Raw genomic sequence first — 18,201 nt, 5'->3', positions numbered from 1 at the left:
GCTAACTAAGTATCTGTAGGATTTAGCACGTGAGACCTTCCCTCCCACACATTGACCACCCTCCTGAGCTGGGTTTCCCCAAAAGCTCCCTGTGAGCACACACTGCACTCCAGTATTCACTCCTTAGTGAACACATTAAGCAGCACTGGCCTTACTGTTGATCCCTGATGGACACCACTACTTTGTTCTCACCTGCTTACCCTCACATCTCTGATAACTGCTTCTTGAAATTGGTCCAGGCAATTTTCCGTGCACTTTTCACTGCACTATTAAAATAAATAAATAAATAAATAATAATAATAATATCAGCCAGCTAGTTTGTTGGTAAGGCAGCTGTGGAAGGTGTTGTACCAATCATAGAATCATTGAATCATGGAATGATCTGGGTTGGAAGAGACCACAAGGATCATGAAGCTCCAGCCCCCCTGTGGCAATCCGGACCAAGAAGCTCCACATTTAATACTAGACCTGACTGCCCAGGGCCCCATCCAACCTGGCCTTGAGCACCTCCAGGGATGGACGGGGCATCCACAGCCTCTCTGGGCAGCTGTTCCAGCACCTCACCGCTCTCAGAGAAAAGAACTTCCCCCTGACATCCAACCTCAGTTTCCCTCCTTCAACTTCAAACCATTTTGCCTTGTGCTGCTGTTATCTACCCTTTCAAAGAGTTGACTCCCCTCCTGTTTATAGGCTCCCTTTAGGGACAGGAAGGCTGCAGTGTGGTCACCCTGCAGCCATCTTTTCTCCAGGCTGAACAAGTCAAGGCAAATGAGTCACAGCCTTTCCTTCATCCACAATCCCAGTCACCTCATAGAATCATAGAATTGCTCAGGTTGGAAAAGATCTTCAAGATCCTCAAGTCCAGCTGTAAAGAAGCAGTACTACCTTAACTGAAACAACCCTCCTCTTAACCATGTCCCCGAGCACCACATCCCAATGGATTCCACTGATGGATTTTCACCATGAATGACAGCACATTTTTCCAGACCAATTCAGATAAATAAGAAAATTCCAGACTTCCTACTCAAACCTTCACGTCCTTAGGAAGGGTGAATAGAGACAAATCAGAACTACAGAGGAAAGGATCTGCTAAAGTCTCTTTAGGTCCTTTGGGTCCTTTGCCTTTAGGTCTCTAGGGTCCTTTGCCAGCTACGTTTCTTCTCTAGTTCATTCAACGCTGTCACGTCCCGCCCATGAATTGAGGCAGTGACAACCAGATTCAGAGTCCCCACAGTTTCATTAAGGTGAAATGATCCTCATACACAAGTGAAGCAAAAGATGAGCTTATTTAGGAGATTTCTACGAAATAGTTCGCCTGTATGTGTTGGCCCTCTCACAATCGTATCTGTCTAAGCTGTACGCTTTGTTCAAATATCACATAAGGCTTGAGTTACTAACAGCTTTCAGAGGAAAAGAGGAAAACCAAAGTGAAATTATAAACAGTAGGCAGATCACCTTCTTATTATCCTTTATCTCATTCACCAGCTTCAGCTCCATGTGAGCTTTCCTCATTGCTTCTCTGCAGGCCCTTACAACACTCCTATACTCCTCCCAAGAGGAAAGGCCCTTTGTCCACACAGCCACAGACAAGAGCTCCCAAGGGAACAACCAGCCCCCCGGGTTCCCATGTGCAAGGCTTATTGGTTTCTCACGTGGGCACCCAAAGGTAGAGGCCCTGTGGGGTTCAGCATTGTCAGCATGAGACGTGGTGGGAATGGTCCTGTGAGGGGTGTGCTGTTTGTGATGGGTGGCTCTGGGCTCTCCAGAACAGAGATGCAGGGCAGGTGAGATGGAATAGGGGTACTGTATGTGGTGGGCTGGATGGAATGGAGCTTACAGTTAGCAGTGACATGGTTGAAAGCCTCTGTGTATGGATTAAGGGACAAGGAAATAAAGTAGGTGTCAATGTGGGAATCTACTATAAGCTGCTCAGCCAGGAAAACGATACCAATTATTCTTAAGGAGTATCTCAAGAAGAGCCTCACTTGCCCTAATGTTTCAACAGCTTCCTAGAAACTGACATGCTGTAGCACACAGCCAATGGGCTCTGTGATTTTCATGGCCAACTGACTGTATATGAAAAACTGCAAAATGAGAAGTTATTCAAGGAGTGTTTGTGTCCCTTACTACCCTCCATCAATAATGGCAGTAGAAAGAGTGAAAGTCTGACAGTAACACACTGCTCTTTGTGCTTTGCCAACTGAGAAGAGAGAATAGCCAACAACATCACAGTCAAACCAGGTGTGATTGTCAGGCTACCATCTATTGGTGCTGTGCTCATCATCTTGAACTGAAGCTTGTGGCCCACTTCCCCATAGTAGTGGTGCTAAGCAAAAAAGTTGAAGGCCTGCCTGTAATCACAGCCTCCAATTATCTGCTCTAACAGAGCTGTGGGGAGGCTCTGTTGGGAATGGCCCCACAGGGACCAATTACAGCTCTAACACTCTCTAACATTTCTGGACAGCATTTTGACTGCACCTCCATCATTTGCTTACAGCAGTCTTCTCTCGGTCCCCAAAGTTCATGGGCACCACATACACTGTGGGGCTCATTACAGTGCAGAAAGACCTAATGAGCCATTTCCCTCAAGTCTTCAAGGCCTGAACTGCTCCTCAGGGAGGTCTCAGTATTGCAGATGAAGGTTTCAAGGATCACTGTCTGAAAAAGGAGATGTCCTATTTAAGGGTATTCTGTCTTACAGCAGACACCGAGATGTCACCGAGTGCAACACAACCCGTTTGACTGCAACAGGCAAAGATGGGAATGAATGGCGATGGAGGAGAAAGAAGGCTGTGCAGGAGGAGGGATGCAGGGGACCAGTTGCTTGTGGCCAGATGTGTGGTCAGTGCTGGTCTGGCTGGGTGTGTGGGAGCCATGGGAGGGAGCTGAATCCCCTCCAGGAGCCAGAACTACATCCTCAGGATAAGATGCCTGAATGGACTCAGCTGAATCCCATTCCTATGGAAATGTAAAGGTGTCCTGCAGAACCAGGAATCCTGCATCCCAGGTCAGTGTGCCGGGGGAGGGACTCAACCGCCAGACAGGCTCAGCACTCAGCCTGCCTGGAGAGCTGCCCAGGTAGCTGTAGGGAGATGTGATGCTGGGGAAGGAGATCCCCAGCAACACAGGGGCCTTTTGCTGCTCTCGGTGCTGCATGAGGCTGGAGGCTCACAGCTGCACTGCATTCTCGGGGCATTGCAGAGGGGACAAGAAAGAGGACCAAACATGGGAATTCCTGCCCTTTGTTTATTTTCCTACTGGTAGGGTAGGGATGACTGGAGAAATGGGAGACAAGCTGTATATATTGACACAGAGCTGAGAATGCTGTGCTGTAGCTTTGGAGATGAGTAGTTTTGTGAGCAGCATCCTCGTTTTCTATCGGCCTTTCCTGGCTCGATGGACAGAACAAGCATCAGCTTTGCTGATCCCATTCAGGTTTGAACCGCCTCCTCTGCAGCCAAAGCTCCAGCAGAGCAGAGCTGTATCTCTCCAGGCATGAGCCCATTTTCTTCTGCAGCACACAGGTTGAGAGCGGCTACTCAGGGCTGTGGACAACACATTCTGTGAGGCTGGGGAACGAGCTGAATTTCTTTTAATGAGACTCCATCATTAGAACACTTGGCTCTCTAAGAGAGGTGTCTTTCCAAGCTGTGAGCTGCTCTGCTAAATGAAAATCTTTGCCTTAGCATCTCTCTGTTACCTGAAAGCCCAGGGAGATGATGTGGAGAGATGCTAAGAGAGATGTTGTATTCTACAAATAAAACTGAGCACTCTTGCCACTTTACAGAGTACCCACCTGGGTGGCTCAGGATAGCCTTCTCCAGAGCCCACGGGCAGAGGCTTCTCCTCTTCCATCCATATTCCAACTCATGACAACAATCGTAGACCGTGGATCTGAACCAACATTTCCCTCAGAGAAAGAAAATAGATTGGATTATACAGCAGGAGGAAGGTCACCAAGGAACGGTACAGGTTTGTGCCAAGAGAACTCTCACCTAACTTGCCTTTTTTTCTCCTGGGGTGATTCCCCATGTCCAGGAACAGCAGATGCCCAACAGCAGCTCCATCAGCGAGTTCCTCCTGCTGCCCTTGGCAGACACGCGGCAGCTGCAGCTCCTGCACTTCTGGCTCTTGCTGGGCATCTACCTGGCTGCCCTCCTGGGCAATGGCCTCATCAGCACAGCCGTAGTCTGCGACCAGTGCCTGCACACCCCCATGTACTTCTTCCTGCTCAACCTGGCCCTCCTCGACCTGGGCTGCATCTCCACCACTCTCCCCAAAGCCATGGCCAACGCCCTCTGGGACACCAGGGCCATCTCTTACAAAGGATGTGCTGCACAGATCTTTCTGTTTTCATTCTTGATGTCAGCTGAATTTTACCTTCTCACCATCATGTCCTATGACCGCTACGTTGCCATCTGCAAGCCCCTGCACTACGGGACCTTGATGGACAGCAGAGCTTGTGCCAGCATGGCAGCAGCTGCCTGGGGTACTGGGCTACTCAATGCTCTGCTGCACACTGCCAATACATTTTCTCTGCCACTCTGCCAGGGCAACGCTGTGGACCAGTTCTTCTGTGAGATCCCTCACATTCTCAAGCTCTCTTGTTCCTACCCCTACCTCAGGAATCTCAGCCTTATGACACTAAGTGCATCGTTGTTTTTTGGGTGTTTTGTGTTCATTCTGCTTTCTTACATGCAGATCTTCAGGGCTGTGCTGAGGATGCCCTCTGTGCAGGGACGGCACAAAGCCTTTTCCACATGCCTCCCTCACCTGGCCGTGGTCTCCCTCTTTATCAGCACTGGCTTCTTTACCTATCTGAAGCCCCAGTCCACCTCCTCCCCAGCCGTGGATGTGTTGGTGGCGGTTCTGTACTCGGTGGTGCCTCCAGCAGTGAACCCCCTCATCTACAGTGTGCGGAACCAGGCACTGAAGGATGCCATTTGGAAACTGTTATTAAGGATGTTTTCTACTTGTTTGGGAACTGCTGAATCACGGCCTCAACCTCTTATTAACCACTTGAGGCCAGCAATAAGCCTAGGAGTACAGGTGAAGGTAATCTCCTGTGCTACCAAAAGGGGTGGAGCCCGTCTCCCCCTCTCCTAGATCCCATTTTAGAGCTGGTTATCATTGGGAAGGGATCTCTTTGGGAGGTTGCTCTTTGTTGAGGTTTTTAGTGAGCCCAGGATAAGTGTAGGTACCATCTATTCCTCTTAGAACCACACAACTTAGCCTAACTCTTCTGTATGTTCTCAGTCATGTCATCAGTGCATTCGCAGATTACACAGCAGTAAAGATTCATTGATTTCATCTCTCTCTCCAGGTGACTCCTAATGTATCCCACTCTAAGCTTGTGCTCTGTTTTCCTTTAGTATGTTTTCTTTCTTTAATGCATCTTTAATGTTTTCTAACTCCTTGTGCTTCTGCTGTTTCCCTCAGATCCTTTCACTGTGTTCCTTTCCCTCCTTCTTTCTAGGCAGCTTGTGATTTCAGCATATGCTTCTGTCACGGGGTTACCCTGAGATGTCAGTCCATGACCCTCCGGGAACCCAAACTGCCCCCAAGGGCGGTAACACAAGCTTTTTAACTGCACGATGTTCTGATGTGGAATAGCCACAACAGGAATCACAACAGCACAACAGCTTCATTGTGTCCGAGATGAAATAGCAGCCAAGAAGGACATGGGCAGTGAGTGCTTTGGGGGGTCTGGAAATCTGTGTTTCAATGAGAAGATATTTTCCATTGCTCAGAGGTTCTCCATTGTGGAAAGTGGATTCCACTGTGGGCCCTGGTGGATGAAGAGCCGGCCGTGTGCCTGCACTGTGCTCTTGGAGCCTGGATGGCCAATGGTTGCCTGGGCTGCACCAACAGAGGGGTATCCAGCAATGAGAGGGAGGTGATTGCACCCTGCTACTCTGCCTTTTGAAGGCTCCGTCTGGTACACTGTGCCCAGGCCTGGCAAAGCCAGCACAGGGAAAACATGGACCTGGGATTCTGTGATTCTGTGATTCTGTTGGAGCGCCAACAAAGACAATCAGAGGGCTGATGAAAGATGTTGAAGTTGGGATTGTTTAGCTTGGAGAAGGAACGCTCCAGAAAAACCTCATTGCAATCTTGCAGTACTTGATAGGAGCTTACTTGAAAGACAGGAGGTTGACTTGTTACACAGGTAGTGATAGGGAAATGGATTTAAAGTGAAAGAGGGGAGGTTTATGTCGGAGGTTATGAAGAGATCCCTCATGCAGAGTGTGCTGAGGCACTGAAATAGCCTGCCCTGAGAATGTGTGAATGTCCCATCACTGGAGGTTTTCAAGGCCAGGCTTGAGGTGTTCCTGGGCTGTCTGGTCTTGTGGTTGGCAACCCTGCCCAGAGCAGGGGGGTTGGAACTAGAGCATCTTTCCGATCTTTCCAACACAAGTGTTTCTGTGATTCAGTGGATATAATTTGGACTTGGTAAAATCTACTTTTACAGAACTATGCCTCTTGCTTTTCTTTGCTGTCCATTAACTATATCCGTCTGTGTCTTCACATAGCTTTTCTCCATGTAAGGAAGCTGGGAATTGGTGCCTAGTGCTAACTCTAACCCATATAACAATCTGTAATCTAACCTTAACCTGATCCCTAACTCCTAACCCATAACTTGAACTCTATAAAGTATATCTAAAGTATCTTAAAGTACAACCTTCAGCCCTTCTTGTTCTAAACTTCAAGCTAAACTCAAGCTCTTTCCCCTAAACACCAACCCTTGTCACATCCCTCTCCCTAACACTGACTCAAGTGCTAGCACCGCACCTAGCACTATATCTAACCATTAGTGCTAGCCGTCAGCCCTAACTCTAAGCTTAAACCTAACTCTAACACTGAACCTTGTCCCTTACCCTCTGGTTGGCAGTTGGTTATCAGGTAGGGTACATCAGGCTGCTGCTCTTTCAAGCTGTAATGGAGGATTCATTAAGGAAGAGAGAAAGCTTAGTAGATTTATTGGTGGCAGCCAAGGCTTGGTGTCTCACAGCTGCTCTGAGCTCCTGGTTAAAGCATTCAAGAAGAGCAGTAGAAGCAAAGTGCAGCACAGTTAGGAAGGATGATAGAGTTGTGTATAAGAAAGGCCTTCCCCAGAATGAAGCAGTGGGCTGGGGTTGGCACCAAAACTAAACCCTGCTTGCACCTTCCCCTCTCCTCATTCCACATGCTGACATTGATTTTAAGAGCAAAAAACCAAGACTACAGTGAAGAAAGAAAGCTCCAGAACAACTCGGCTACCTTATTCACCCCCTTCCCTTTCCACTACGGATGATTCTCAGCCAAACTCCAAGAGCCACGTTACTGCTCTGCTGACCCTTCTCTGGGACCCATCAGTGCACTCAGAAATGACTGAGAGCAACACGTGCACACAGACACACAGCACAGCCCTACATGGCCACTTCTGCATTAGGAAAACGGCATCAAAAAGAACAGGTAAGGAAAGCAGGCATGGTGAGAGAACTGCTTTGGGCAGCAAGGAAAGGCCAGCTGAAGCTCCTGGGTTAAGTCCCTTCTGCAGAGGGTGCCAGCAATGCCATCTCCTTTGCAAACTCTTCCTGTGTGGAGAGAGGGGTTGGGGTCTCCCTCATCCCTGGGCTCTCCAGCATCCTCAGGGTCTCTCTGCATTGGGGTTCTCCCATGAGAAATGAGCTGCCAGCCCTGAGAGAAACTTCCTGCAACCAGAGACACTTGCAGGGCCAATAACATCACATAGACCGGGCAATGGTTAATGAGGATGGAGCTCCAGATGAAGCTCTTCCTGCAGTGCGGGCATTTCTAGGGTCTCTGCCCTGAGTGGATCCCCTGGAGCTTGATCAGGTAGGAGCTGTGGTTGACCACATCAATTTCTTCCTACATGTGAGGAGCTCTGCACTCTGCACAAAGCCCTTCTCACACTCGAGGGCATTTCTAAGGCTTCCTGCCACATCAGCTCACTGCTGCAGGCACGGATCGGTCTTCACCCAAGTGCAGACCCTCTGGTACCTCAGCAGGTTCCAGCTGTGGCCAAAAAACTCTTACATGCAGGCTGCACCTTTATAGGGTTCCTTACGTGGACCCCCAGGTGTGCAATGAACTACCAGATCTGGATAAAGCTCTTCCTGCTGTCAAGGCACTCCCAGGTCTACTGAGGGGTCTACTGGGGTCTACTGCGGTCTTCTGAGGGGTCTACTGAGGGGTGTACTGGGGGAATCCCAGTGGCCCCCACAGTCCATCAGAGACCCCCAAACCCCCCCAGTACCTCCCAGAGCCCTCCCTGTGCCACCCCAAGCCCCCCCAGTGCTCCTCAGAGCCTCCCCAGAGCATCTCAGATACTCCTAGTACCCCCCCAGTGCCACTCAAAGCCCCTCAGAACCACCCAGTGCCCTTCAGAGCCCCCCAAAGCACAACAGTGCTCCCCAGAGCCCCTGAAAGCCCCCCTAGAGCCCCTCGAAGACTCCCCGTGTCTGTTCAAAGCCCCTCAGAACCCCCCAGAGCCCCACAGTGCCCCTCAGAATCCACCCAGAGACTCCTGTGCCCTCCTGAGCTCCCTAGTGCCCCTCAGAGACTCCTAGCGTCCCCCCAGTGCCCCTCAAACGACCCCAAAGCCACTCAATTCCCCCCTCCAAAGCCCCTGAAAGCCCTTCAGAGCCCTCCAAAAAGCTACAGTGTCCCCCAGATCAACCCAGAACTCCCCCCCCCCGCCCCGAGACTCCTATTGGCCCTCCCCGTGCCCCCCCACAAGCCCTCCAGTGCCCCTCAGAGACCCCTAGAGCCCCTCGGAGACTCTCAGTGTCCTTCCAAAGCCCCTTAGATCCCCCCAAAGCTCCCCTGTGCCCCCCAGAGCCCCTGAAAGCCCCCCAGAGCCCCCCAGCCTCTCAGAGACTCCCAGTGCACACCAATGGCCCCCAACACACCCCAGTGCCTCTTAGAGTCCTCCAAAGCACCTGAAAGCCCCTCAGTCTTCTCCCCAGAGCCACTGAAAGCCCTTCAGAGGCCCCCATGCCCCCAATGCTTCCCAAAGCCCCTCCAAAGTTCCCCAAAATGCCACAGTGCCCCCCAGATCACCCCACAGCCCCCCCGACACTCCCAGTTAACCCCAGAGCCCCTCAGAGCCCACAGTCCATCAGAGACCCCCAACCTCCCTCATAGTGCCCCCCAGAACTCTCCACATACCCCTCCAAGCTCCCCAGTGCCCCTCAGAGCCCCTCCAGTGATGTGCAGAATCAGACTCTATAACCAGAATTAAGTTATAAAGCAGGTACGTATTTATTCAGCGCTGGCCACATGGGGGATCACTCCTTCTATCATGTGCACTGATAGACAGGAGCGTTAGAAAGTTATAGAGCAAGCATACACATATTCATCAAATTTCCAAGAAATCATTAACATATTCATTGTTTTTTGGGGAACTCATTTACATGCTGTCTCTCCTACTGATGTGTGCACAGTCTGTAGCGGGCGTCTCGCTCTGGTGGTCATTGGGATGAAGTCAGAAGTCTTCCTCAGGTTGACCTGTCTTCTTTGACCCAGCTCCTCTACTCAGTCAAAACCAGTTCCTTTGGCTACCTTCCCCTTATGTATACTCTGCTGTATTGTCTTAAATATAGACCCAGCTGTACTGTAACTATAGCAATGTCGACATGTCCAACTGGTCCTTTTCTTCTGACATTCCACAAAGCCTAGGATACTGAATCTTCATGAAAGGCCCGTATTTGCCTGATTCCTACTTTCCTCTCCTTCTCAATAACTTAAAGATAGGTCCTTGTTTCAACTGGTGCCATTTCACTGCCTGCAGTGGGGTCACTTGGAATTGCCATTGGTCTGTGGGCAGGAACACCGGCCACTTCACGCAGTCCCCATTTCACCCTCACAAACGCTCATTTGTTTTTCTTTTCCCAGGTTCTAATTGAACGAAGCCGCAGTTTCCTCTACCTCTGGAATCAATATTTTCTCTGTTTTCTGACTTTTTTTTTTTTTATTATTTTTTATTTTTAATTTTATTTCTACATGTGGTCTCCAAAAGGGTATAATTTACAGTTAATACCATGCAATCAAAGACAATGGCAGGATCCCTGAAAGCAGAACAATCCAGGCTTCCTAATCACGGACCTCAAGCTCCGCAGAAGAATTACAGTCCTGCTCAAGGAACACAGAATTCCTTCTCTCATGAGCACAGCTTAGTATTTTAAAGGAGGAAAATCTACACCTCTCTTTTCTCAGAAGGACATGGCTTCAAGTTGAACCACCCCTTGGGAAACAAGGAAGATTCTCCGGTTGGGAAAAGCAGGATGGTTGCAAAATAGCCCATACTGCATTACTACCTGTCCTTTGTGTTCAGAAAGAGTACCTGTAAGTATGCAAGGCCTCTTTCAGCCTGTCATGGGTTACCTAGATTTACCTGAGCCCATGACAGGGGACAGCTGCCCCATAAGGCGCCTGGCCCGGTAAGGAAGGAAAAAGGGGAATGGGACAAAGAACAGCAGCAGCAATCTAAGGAGGAAAAACTTATTTTACTAAATATAATATCAGAATACAAGATAACACAATAATATAATATGATTGAGGCTACTAAATAGAACAAAACAGAGAGAGTCCCTGAAAATCGAGAGGCCTACTGTGAACTCTAGGCGACATGGCTGGAACGCTTCCCACTCTCTGAGAGCCCGAGAGAGAGAGCTCCAGCCTGGGAGCGAGATTATAGATGTCCTCCTCCTGTGACTTATCTCTGGCCGCGACGTCCTCTGGGATATGTAGTTCTCCTCTGAGAGCTGAGCACTCAGGACACTGTCATTCCACAGAACTGGAGTATGAACCTTTTAATGATCCATACTGCACATGATGCCGGTGGCGCAGTGGTATGAGGTGCTGCTTGCAACACCCAGGCCCAGGGTTCGAATCCCCCCTGTGGCGCAAGTGGTAGAAATGCTGCTCTGCTACACAGAAAGGCTCGAATCCTGGGAGTTGGACTTGATCTCTAAGGTCCCTTCCAACTTGCACGATACTGTGATACTGTGATACTGTGATGTTATGATGTAGAATATTGACAGCAACACCACAAAATGATTACATTCCCCCCCTTATTCTACATTATTACATCATAGTTAATATATATACATATATATATACACATATATGAACTATGATAGCTAGATTAAATCTAATATAACTAAATGTATAACTATAATAACTGAAAAACACTACACATGCAGATGCATACATAGATACATAGAATTGCTGACTGCACTCCCCCAGCATCAATTTGCCCTGTGGTACACACTGAACATCCCCATCCTTCTGCATCACCCACCAAGTGCACCCAGCTCCCTGGGCAGAAACAGTTCCACGGACAGGTTTGCCATTTCCAGAGGCTGGAAGGACCCAAACAGCTTTTCCCAACATGCTCTTCACATGCACAACAGGGACTTTATCTCCTTCTATAGTGTGTAGGGGACTAGATTGGCAAGGACCATCATGATTGACAGATCCTCTATTGACCAACCAAGTGGCTTCTGCCAGATCCTTTTCCCAGTGCTTCAGTCTTTCACCACCCATTGCTTTCAACATAGTTTTCAACACCCCATTGTATCATTCAATTTTAGCAGAAGCTGGTGCATGGTAGGGAATATGATAAATCCATTCAATGCCATGATCTTTAGCCCAAGTATTTATATGGGAATTTTTGTAGTGTGTCCCATTATCAGATTCAATTCTTTCTGGGGTGCCATGTCGCCACAAGACTTGTTTCTCAAGACCCAATATGGTGTTTTGGGCGGTAGCATGGGGTACTGCATATGTTTCAAGCCACCCAGCGTTTGTCTCTACCATGGTAAGCACATAGCATTTACCACTGTGAGATCGTGGCAAGGTGATATAATCAACCTGCCACGCTTCCCCATATTTGTACTTTTGCCATTGCCCTTCCTCCCAGAGAGGTTTCATTTTCTTGGCTTGTTTAATAATGGCACATGTTTCACAGTCATGAATAACCTGAGCAATAGCGCCCATAGTTAAGTCCACCCCTCTGTCTCTGGCCTACTTATATGTCGCGTCTCTTCCTTGATGGCCTGAGGTCTCATGGGCCCATCAAGCTAGAAATAGTTCGCCCTTATTCTGCCAGTCCAAGTCAATTTGAGCCACCTCAATTCTGGCAGCTTGATCTACTTGGTGGTTATTTTGTTGTTCCTCTGTTGCTCGACTCTTGGGCACGTGGGCATCTACATGACGCACCTTTAGGGCCATATTCTTTGTTCGGGCAGCAATGTCCTTCCATAGTTCAGCGGCCCAAACAGGTTTACCCTTCCGCTGCCAGTTGTTTTGTTATCATTTCTGCAGCCATCCCCATAAGGCATTGGCCACCATCCATGAGTCAGTATAGAGGTAAAGCACTGGCCATCTCTCCCGCTCAGCAATGTCTAGGGCCAGCTGGACAGCCTTTACCTCTGCAAACCTTGTTGTATTATTGTATTATTGTATTTGTATTTCACTGCTTATTAGGTTGATTGCAACTTATGGCTGAAAAGATGATTAACATGCAGATAGAATATCATAAGATGCAGGATAGGATTTAGGGTAAGAATTAGGGATTAGGAATTAGGAATTAGTGGGGTTTATTAGTTGGGTGTATTAGTGGGTTTATCGTGTTGAGTATTGTAACGGGTTAAGTTTTCCTAGCATGGGGAGGGGGAGATGTTGTATAGGCGAAATGCAGGAGTATCGAGCTGTTACGTGGCAGGCCCTTCCCCATTTCTGGAAGGACTGGAGATTTGTACAATGTGGTATGCATACACGAAAGGCATAGTTTATATAAGTGTGTGTTTGCTTCAATAAATCGCCATTTTACCGCTCACCACCTTGGTGTCACTTCAGTAATTAGCCCAGCTGCGGGCTTCTAGGGAGTCAAGATCGCAAAGTCATCAGCAACTGTAAAGCCTTCATAAGACCCTCTCAACATAATCACAAGACACCTAGCGTGGGTCTTAGCAGACGCTATAAAGACCAATGGCAAGCCCCAGCAAACCTGAGGTGGCTTGAAGTGAGTGTTAAGGAGCCATGGGTTCATGGCTGACAAAGGAGCAGATGGCAAATACAGAGGAGCAGACGGCAGAGTGCCAGATCCTCAAGGAAAACATCTCTGGCTTCTCTTGCTCAGCTAACTGGATAACTGTGTCATAAATGGATAACCGTGTCATAAAGGGACCTTAAGTTAAACAGGACCTTCCTCTTCAGGTCTTGTGTTGACTGAGACCAGTGACAGAATTGTCCTTCAGCTGATTTTCCGTAACTCCCACCACCATTTTCTCCATAGTTTTACCAGGCACTGGAGTGAGACTGACAGATCCATAATTGCTCGTTTCCTCTTTCTCACTCTTCCTTACAATGAGACAATATTTGCCAGCTTCCTGTCTACTGGCATGACCCTAGATTTATTTAGATGCCATTGAAATGGTAGTCCAGAGCATGCTAAGGTGTCATCAGTGTAAGAACATTGATGTGCCATAGCTTTGCAATGCCTAGAACTCCAGAGTATGCCACAGATGGAGCAGAGAGGAAGATCTGCCTCTTCTGTTGCGAGCTCATCCATTTGGTAAGCAGAATAACACCCCATGATACATGGGGACTGTGTATCTGCTCTGCTTAGCTCATAGAGGAGCGGTGTGGGGGGTTGCTCTCATGTCTGTGCAGATGTACTCACTTTCTCTTTAACCCTTTTTCCTCTGCAAACATTTCCACTGTTTGTACCCTCATTTATACTTCCACATACCCTCAAGTACACTTCCACATGCCATTGACAAATACACTTCCTAATACCATCAGAACGGTATATATTTATACTATATATCTTTCCATTAACAATCTGTATTGTTCAGATAGCTCAGATATATGCAACTCCCCACAGAACCAGCACTGACTGGCTCACCTCCCACAGTTTCTCGCAAGCAGAACATAGTGTTACATAAATGGGTCTACACTCATTAAAAAGGATAATAAAGAGGCATTTTTAAGTAAGTTAACAATGAAGGGAAAACTAGGGAGACTGTGGGACCCCTAGGTAGAGAGGAGGGTGTTCTGGCAATGGGGAATGCTGAGAAGGTAGAGATACTGAAGGCATTCTTTGCTTCTGTCTTCAGTGAAAAAGATCACCCTCAGGAATCCCAGAGCCTTGAGCTTACTGAGAGTGTCTGGGGAATGGAAGACTTCCCTTTAGTCAGGTTAGAACAGGTCCATGAGCACCTAGGCCACACTGATGTTCATTAAGCCATGGGATCCAATGAGGTGCATCCAGGGGTGCTAAGGGAGCTGGCAGAGGTGATTGCTGAACCACTCTCTATCATCTTTGAGAGGTCTTGGAGAATGGGGGAAGTGACTGAAGACTGGAGGATAGCCAGTGTAACTCTGGCCTTCAAAAAGGGCAAGAAGGATGATCCGGGTAATTACAGGCCAGGCAGCCTCACCTCAGTCCCTGGAAAGGTGACGGAACAGCTTGTGCTGGATGCCATCTCCAGACAGCTGGAAGAAAAGGAGGTTATCAGGAGTAGTCAGCATGTGTCCACCAAGGGAAGGTCATGCTCAACCAACCTGGTAGCCTTCTATGACGTTTTCACTGGCTGGGTGGATGGGCGAGAGTGGTGGATGTCATCTACCTTGATTTCAGCAAGGCATTTGATACTGTCCCCCATGACATCCATATAACAACTCAGATATTACAGACCTGGATCAGGTCCCCTTTAAATCTTCTTTCCTCATGGCTAAACAGACCCAACTCACTTAGCCTTTCTTCATAGGGGTGATGCTCCAGGCCCTTCAACATTTTTGCCTTTCAGTTGAACACCTTCCAAGAGATCCCTGTCTTTTTTGTACTGGTGAGCCCAGAACTGGACACAGTATTCCAGATGAGTTCTTACTAGGGCATAGTAAAGGGGGAGGATCACCTCCCTTGACCTGCTGGCTACGCTCTTTTTAATGCACCCCAGAATGCCATTGGCCTTTTTGGCTACAAGGGCACACTGCTGGCTCATGGCCAACCTGTTGTCCATCAGGACACCCAAGTTCCTCTCTGCACAGCTCCTCTCCAGAAGCTCATCCCCCAACCTTTCCTGGTACATGCAATTATTCCTCCCTAGGCGAAAGACTCTACACTTGCTTTTGTTAAAACTCATTTGTTTTCTTACTGCTCAGCTCTCCAGCCTGTCCAGGTCTCACTGAATAGCAGCACAGCTTTCAGGTATGTCTGCAAATCCTCCCAATCCTCCCAACTTCTTATCATCAGCAAACAGCTAAGGGTGGCCACTACCCCTTTGTCAAGGTCATTGATAACGATGCTGAACAAGACTGGACTTTTTTCAAGTACAGTTATGATTCTGTTGTCTTTCAGGAGCTGATGGCCGTGGGGGCCGGGCAGACCGTGCCGACCTGGTCGAGTCGCACGGGCAGCGCCCCCTAGCCTGCACCGCTGTGCCCGAGTGCCGCTCGGACCCGGGTAGACCTTGCCGACCTAGTTGAGCCGCAAGGGCAGCGACCCCTAGCCTCCGCCGCCGAGCCCGAGTGCCGCTCGGACCTGGGTAGACCTTGCCGACCTAGTTGAGCCGCAAGGGCAGCGACCACTAGCCTCCGCCGCCGAGCCCGAGTGCCGATCGGACTTGGATAGACCCTGCCGACCTAGTCGAGTCGCACGGGCAGCGTCCCCTAGCCTGCGCCGCCGAGCCCGAGTGCCGCTCGGACCCGGGTAGACCTTGCCGACCTAGTCGAGACGCACGGGCTGCGACTTCTAGCCTCCGCCACCAAGCCCGAGTGCCGATCGAACCCGGATAGACCGTGCCGACCTAGTCGAGCCGCACGGGCAGCGCCCCCTGGCCTGCGCCGCCGAGCCCGAGTGCCGGTCGGACCCGGGTAGACCTCGCCGACCTGGCCGAGCCGCACGGGCAGCGCCCCCTGGCCTGCGCCGCCGAGCCCGAGTGCCCCTCGAAACCGGGTAGAACCTTCCGACCGACTCGAGTCGCACATGCACCGACCCCTAATTTCCGCCGCCGTGCCCGAAAGCAGCTCGTAACCAGGTAGACCCTGCCCACCTACTCGAGTCGCAAGGGCAGCGAACCCTTGCTGCCGCCGCCGAGCACGAGTGTTGATCTGAGCCGGGTAGACAGTGCCGACCGACTCGAGCCACACGGAGAGCGACCCCTAGCCGCCGCTGCCGAACCCGAAACCCGCTTGTAACTGGGTAGACCCTGCTGACCTAGTCGAGTTGCACGGGCAGCAACGCCTAGCCGCCACCGCCCTGCCCGAAAGCCACTGGTAACCAGGCAGACCCTGCCGACCGACTTGAGTCGCACGGGCAGCGACCCCTAGCCGCCGCTGCCGAGCCCGAGTGCCACTCGTAACCGAGTAGACCCTTCCGACCGACTCGAGCCACAGGTGCAGCAACGCCTAGCCGCCGACGCTGAGCTCGAAAGCCGCTAATTACGAGGTAGACCCTGCCGACCGACTCGAGCCGCACGTGCAGTGACCTATTGCCGCCGCTGCCAAGCCCGAGTGCCGCTCGTAACCGGGAAGACCCTGCCGACCGACTCGAGCCGCACTGACAGCGACCCCTAGCCGCCGCCGCCGAGCCCGAGTGCCGCTGTTAACCGGGTAGACCTTGCCGACCGGCTTGAGACGGATGGGCAGCGACCCTCGGGCGCTGCCGCGGAACGTGCGAGCCGAACGCAGTGCACCGAGACCGTGCGTACTACGCTCCGATCGGCTCGGTCATTCCGCGGCGGAGGACAGTTGGTTGCATTCGCGCAGGCTCGGGTGCGCCGGCACGGTCCAACCTATCTCGGCGGGCTCCGCTCCACTCGATCGTTCCCCGGCAGAAGCCGGTTGTCGCTTCTGTGGCGGCTCGCGTGCGCCGGCACGGTTTCCCCGGCCCCGGCGGGCTCCGGTCCGCTCCGTGCTTCCGCGGCGGCAGACGGGCGTCTCAGCCGCGCCGGCTCGCGTGCGGCGGCACGGTGCAACCTATCTCGGCGGGCTCCACTCCACTCGATCGTTCCGCGGCATAAGCCAGGTGTCGCTTCCGTGGCGTCTCGGGTGCGCCGGCACGGTCTACCCGGCTCCGAGCGGCACTCGGGCTCGGCGGCGGCGGCTAGGGGTCGCTGCCCGTGCGGCTCGAGTCGGTCGCCACGGTCTACCCGGGTCCGAGCGGCACTCGGGCTCGGCGGCGGCGGCTAGGGGTCGCTGCCCGTGCGGCTCGAGTCGGTCGCCACGGTCTACCCGGCTCCGAGCGGCACTCGGGCTCGGCGGCGGCGGCTAGGGGTCGCTGCCCGTGCGGCTCGAGTCGGTCGCCACGGTCTACCCGGGTCCGAGCGGCACTCGGGCAAGGCGGCGGCGGCTAGGGGTCGCTGCCCGTGCGGCTCGAGTCGGTCGCCACGGTCTACCCGGCTCCGAGCGGCACTCGGGCAAGGCGGCGGCGGCTAGGGGTCGCTGCCCGTGCGTCTCGAGTCGGTCGCCACGGTCTACCCGGGTCCGAGCGGCACTCGGGCTCGGCGGCGGCGGCTAGGGGTCGCTGCCCGTGCGGCTCTATTGTAATCGCTAGGTCTACCCGCTTTTGGCGGGCCTTCGCCGCTCGTCCTGTTGGGCTGCGCTATTGCTCTGGAGCTTCCAAAGGGGTCGCTGTAATTCTTTACCTCCAGTTACGTCGAGGTAAAGTTCTGTTTCTGTCGGCGCCCCCGCCGGTAGTTTCTGGCGGTTGTTTTTGCAGCACTTTTTTCAAGTGCCTTAGGTTTTCGTCGGCAGGAGCGGGTGCGTACTCGTCTCCGGTAGGCGGCAACGAGCGGGCGCAGGCGAGCGCGGTTGACCGGCCGAGTGTCGAGGTTGTCGGCGGCGACTTTTTCGTACGCCTCTCGGGTCGATGGGTCCGGTGGCCTCGTCGGGGTCTTCGCTGCCCGTGTCGCAGCTCGGCACCGGACTGAGGTTGGCAAAAAAGTCAAATTTCGGGACGAAAGGCGAGAGCGAGAGAGAGAAAAGGATGGGGAGCGGTCGGTTCCCCGCGCAGGGGAGGGAAGATCCCCGAGAAAAGAAGGCGAGAGAGAAAAGGGCACGGGCCGGTCTGCCGGCAGACGTACGCAGGAGGGCCGGGGGAGTCCCCGGTGGGGTCCCGCCAGGAGCGAAGGAGTCGGGGGACCCGGAGGCGGCCGTTGGTGGCGGCGGCGGCGCCGCGTCGTCCTT

The 18,201-nt window shown here is 51.7% G+C and overlaps 1 protein-coding gene across 1 annotated transcript; it reads left to right on the top strand.

Moving 5' to 3' along the window:
* The first annotated feature begins 4,032 nt into the window (after positions 1-4,032).
* Positions 4,033-5,487, top strand: LOC140264811 (olfactory receptor 14A16-like). Its single transcript, XM_072360722.1, has 2 exons — positions 4,033-4,952; positions 5,373-5,487. Exons 1-2 carry the CDS (start codon positions 4,048-4,050, stop codon positions 5,485-5,487), a joined length of 1,020 nt encoding a protein of 339 aa, XP_072216823.1. The 5' UTR covers positions 4,033-4,047.
* The last annotated feature ends 12,714 nt before the right edge of the window (positions 5,488-18,201 follow it).

This window comes from Excalfactoria chinensis, unplaced genomic scaffold (genome assembly GCF_039878825.1).
Source record: "Excalfactoria chinensis isolate bCotChi1 unplaced genomic scaffold, bCotChi1.hap2 Scaffold_324, whole genome shotgun sequence".
Classification (NCBI taxonomy): domain Eukaryota; kingdom Metazoa; phylum Chordata; class Aves; order Galliformes; family Phasianidae; genus Excalfactoria; species Excalfactoria chinensis.
This window is presented reverse-complemented; position numbering and strand designations above follow the sequence as displayed.